Source organism: Dipodomys ordii, unplaced genomic scaffold (assembly GCF_000151885.1).
Source record: "Dipodomys ordii isolate 6190 unplaced genomic scaffold, Dord_2.0 Scaffold130, whole genome shotgun sequence".
Taxonomy (NCBI): domain Eukaryota; kingdom Metazoa; phylum Chordata; class Mammalia; order Rodentia; family Heteromyidae; genus Dipodomys; species Dipodomys ordii.
In genome coordinates this window covers 5,779,040-5,783,951 of record NW_012267346.1, presented here as the reverse complement: position 1 = coordinate 5,783,951, position 4,912 = coordinate 5,779,040, and the positions used below count along the sequence as shown (strand labels likewise).

General features: G+C 43.3%; 1 protein-coding gene across 1 annotated transcript in view; it reads right to left on the bottom strand.

The window, feature by feature from the left end:
• Ranbp9 (RAN binding protein 9) overlaps nucleotides 1-4,912 on the bottom strand; it is an 83,460-nt gene that overhangs the window by 77,270 nt on the left and 1,278 nt on the right. Inside the window, exon 2 of the mRNA XM_013030421.1 lies at nucleotides 4,755-4,911. Coding sequence (XP_012885875.1) covers nucleotides 4,755-4,911 — 157 coding nt within the window. The remainder of the gene's footprint in view (nucleotides 1-4,754; nucleotide 4,912) is intronic.

Sequence of the window (4,912 nt, the reverse complement as noted above, 5' to 3'; positions counted from 1 at the left end):
CTTGAGCTACAGTGCCACTTCGGGTTTTCTGGTGGTTTATTGGAGATAGGAGTCTCATGGTCTCTCCTGCCCGGGCTGGCTTTGAACCGCGATCCTCAGATCTCAGCCTCCTGAGTAGCTAGGATTACAGGCGTGAGCCACCAGCGCCCCGCTATTTCTTTTTTTTTTTTTTTTTTTTGGTCGGCCATGGGGCTTGAACTCTGGGACTGGGCGCTGTCCCTCAGCTCTTCAGCTCAAGGCAAGCGCTCTACCACTTGAGCTACAGCGCCACTTCCAAAACCTCCAGTGATTTTAACACATACTATTCTATTCTTCTGCAATCCAACCACCTTTATCTGCATAGTTAATATTTTTAACATTAATACCTTCAAATCACTTAAAGAACAATACTGAGTTGGGTGTGGTGATACACTCCTCTAATACTAGCCTTCTACTTGGTCAGGAAGACAGGGGAAGCCTAGGCAAAAAGTCACAGGACCTCTCATCTGAACTAACAGCCAGACGTAGTGTTTCACACCTGTGATCCCAGCTAAAGGAGGCATAGGGAGGAGGATCCTGGGTTGAGCCCAGTCTACAAAAGGCACTGTGACTGATTTGAAAATTAACTGAAGAAAGAAGGGATGAAGACAAAGGGGGGAGAGGGGGAGTCAATGTCCCTAGCTCAGTGGTAAAGCAATTGCCTAGCAAGTCTACAGTCCTGAGTTCAAACTCCAGCACTACCAAAAAGGAAGAGGGAAAAAAAAACTGCTTCCAGGGGGCTGGGAAGGTGGCTCAATAGTAGAGTACTTGCCTTGCATGCATGAGGCCCTGGGTTCGATTCCTCAGCACCACATAAGCAAAAAGAAAAAAGCCGGAAGTGACACTGTGGCTCAAGTGGTAGAGTGCTAGCTTTGAGCTGAAGAGCTGAGGGACAGCGCCCAGGCCCAGAGTTCAGGCCCCACGACCAGACCCCCCCCCCCAAAAAAAAACAGCAATCCAATTAAGAGTGACAACCCAAAACAGGGAATGTATTCACAGTAAAAACAAAAACTTTTCTATTTTAAAGGTATGGAAAAATCATCATTCTTAAGAAACAATTACGAATCTTTAAAATTCTGTACCATATAAAATATTATCCAAGTTCTTAATATTTAATAAGTGCCTCATAAATGGCCAATAAATACAAGAAAAAATGTTCAACATTTTAGCCACAAATGAAATGCAAATCCAAATGACACTGAGATTCCATCTCATTCCAGATAGAATAGTAGTCAACAGTGAGAGAGGGGGGCAGCAGGGAAGGAGCAGGGAAGAACCCTCATTCACTGTTGGCGGAAATATAAACTAGTGGAACCACTATGGAAATCAGTATGAAGGGTCATAAAAAAATTTAGAAACAGACGTACCTTATAATCATGCCCTACCATTCTGGAGCACACATCCAAAGGAGTGTAAATCTATACCAGAGAGACACACTTATTTATCCCAGTGCTTTAGAATCAGCCTAAGTGTCCAACAACCATAAAAAGAATAAACTGTGGTATATACACATGATGGAGTATTATTTGGCAAAACAAGAGTAAACTGATATCATGTGCAGGAAACTGGATAGAACTTAATATGTTGAGAAAGCAAATCTCAAAAGGCAAATAACTCCTATTTTTGTTTATATGCAGAATCTATACCTAAAATGATAATGACATATGAGTGTAAAAGGGGAACTGGGGTGGGGGGGGAATGAGGAGGGAGAAGAAGGCACTGTGCAGGGAGCATGACCAAATATATAATACCTGTATATAATATATACTATATCATTATATATTTTATTTTATTTTATTTTGGGTCCGGTTGTGGGGCCTGAACTCAGGGCCTGGGCGCTGTCCCTCAGCTCTTCAGCTCAAGGCTAGCACTCTACCACTTGAGCCACAGCGCCATTTCCGGCTTTTTTCTTTTTGCTTATGTGGTACTGAGAAATCGAACCCAGGGACTCATGCATGCAAGGCAAGCACTCTACCACTGAGCCACCTTCCCAGTCCCTATCATTATATATTTTAAAATATAATTATAAGCCAGTGCTGGTGGCTCATGCCTGTAATCCCAGGTACTCAGGAGGCTGAGATCTGAGGATTCCAGTTCAAAGCCTGCCAGGGCAGGTTAAGTCAGTGAGACTCTTATCTTCAATTAACCACCAGAAAACCAAACATAGAGCTGTGGTTCAAAGTGGTAGAGCAACAACCTTGAGCGAAAGAGCTTAGAGACAGTGCACCCAGGCCTGAGTTCAAGTCCACAACCGACCAAAATATATATATATATATATATGAAGTTATAACTATAGCTATATTTTATAATTATATAAAATATGCATGTATATAGTACATAATGAATATGCATATATGTAGATAACATGAAACACTCTAAATGCTGCTAAGGGGGGAGAGGAAAGTGTTGGGCGAAAAGAGAATAGATGGGATGAGTCTCAAAGTACATCTTACAGATATACAGAAGTACCACAATTAACCTCTTTGTACAGTTAATTTATGCTATTTTTTTCAAGTGCTTCAAAATGCTCAGGTAGAAGCAACACAATGTTGTTGTTGTTGTTTTACTTCAAAGTTGTATTATCCTTTACCTATCTTCAATTGCCCAGTCCCACTGAGTCAAAGTTGCCCACTACATTTGGTGGGGATCTCTCAGAAGACACACAGAAAAGTAACAATGACCACAGAAAACACAGAGACATTAAAATAACAAGACTGAAGGAAGAAGTTAGAGAGACTGTAACATGGGGAAAGGGAGAAACAGGAAAAAAAAAAAAAAAGGATGACAAATAACAAAATCTGTTCTTCCACAATAATTTATGTTTTTAGAAGAGTGATGTTTCCAGAAAGTGAATCTTAGTATTACACAACAGAAAGTAACAAAAAGGCCAACAGGAAAGATAGACATGTTCCATAAATATTGCAAACTCCAAGTAATTCTACATAAGCAAATCATCAATTTTATGTAAAAGAAGTTAGGTATAACTAATCAAGATATGGTACAGTGCCAACAAACTATCACCAGAAGGTGAGATATCATAGAAATCCAAAGCTGGACATTTCCTAAGCAATCATCTAGCTGAATTGCCACATTATTCAGGAAGAACTGAGGCCTGGTATTGTAATAACCTACAATCACAAATGATTTCAGGGCTTAGGAAAACTAAGATTCTTTGTTCAGTCATTTCCTATAGACACTGCTTGATTTCATAAGCTAATTATTTACCATCAATGATAGATGTTAAATGATCAACAATGTTAAATGATAAATGATAAACTTTTGTCAGGTGGAACAAAAACATTCTAGTAGCCAGATCAGAAGTAAACACCTCATGACACAGAACCTGCTCACACAAACTTAAAAACAAAATTAAGTAATACTTCACAAGGGAATTAACAAAAATGTCCTAACTTAAGGGGAAAAATACAATATTTTGAAATGTTCTCTGTTTAGATTAAGAAACTATTCAAAATTGAAAGTACTTCTTTGGGCCTAAGGTAAAGATAAAAAGAAGGGATCTTCAACAAGGCTTTGATAGCCAAATAAATCATTTCCTGGGTAAATCAACCTGATAAGGTTTCTGTAGCCAAAGCTCCTTTGATTAAATAGTAACTTATTTATCAAGGTTCATCTCAAATTTCAACCCCAAGTACTTTTAGGTTGTTTATACCCTCCACAGCCAGGCCACCGGGACCTAAAGCAGCCCCTCCCTTCATAGCCAATCAAAATGAGAATGCTTAAAACGTAAAAGCCCCAGCTTTAAGGTTTGGGGCCTAAACCCCTGTATTTGTTTCCAGACAAACTGATAGACCGGATTGATTCTCCACCCTCCCACTCGAGTAAACTTGACACATGCCATAATCTGGGTTCCACTTCAAAAAACCTTACTGCGGTTTATAGATACACCTGATTTGTTTGAAGCTTTGTTTTAACCTAGGACAGCGGTGGGGGGAGGGTAAGTATAAGCCCAAGGAGGTTGCTTTTAACTGCAGCTGCAAAATATAAGGCAGTCCTCTTCAAAATCGCAAATAATATCCCCCCCCCAAAAAAAACCATTGTTTTCAACAAGACTTCACATCATACCAACCCGGAAATGTAGAGCATTTCCAATCTGAAGAGGCAGCTTTCTGCTCCCCAGAAAAACACGTACTCATGGGGGTCTGGCTCTCTTTTTCCAGTTGCTTTTAGTTGATAGACTGATGGCAACCTTAGGCTCCATCCATGTCCTTTTGTCCCCCGCTTAGACGATCTCTGGCCTAATTTTGGACAAAATCCTGCACTGATTACCCCCTCCGTGTGTGTGTGTGTGTGTGTGTGTGTGTGTGTGTGTCCACTGATTACCCCTCCCCGTGTATGAGTCCCTCCTGCCCTCCCTGCCTGAGAAATCGTTACCTCCGAACCGGGCCCAGCTTCGTCCCCCAGTTAAGGAACGATCGCCCGCGACCCGCCACCTGGAGAACAATGTAACCCAACTCCAGCCCTTAGATTCCTCCATCCAAGCCGCAAGATTTATCTCCGAGCAATCCGACAGCGACTGGCATCCCGTCCCCCGGAAGACCCCGGCGGTGCCTGGCTCCCAGGCCTAGGACCCCGGACTGCCCCCCATCCTGGGGGGGGGGACTTTATACTCCTGGCGCATTTCCAAGACCCTCGCCCCGGGGGACCCCACGCCCGCCCTGGGGCAGCGGGCCCCGGGGGTCAGCGCCCGTGCCGCCTCCCCCCCTCCGGCCCCGTACCTTTGTAGTGCACCCGCAGGTTGTTCTGCGAGAGGCCGATGTAGCTGAACTTGTCCTTCGGGCTCCAGGAGCGGGGCAGCGGCGTCTCCTGCTCGTCCACCGCCGGGTAGAGCCGCTTCAGCCGCCGCTGCAGCTCCTTCTCCTGCTCGTTGAGGGCC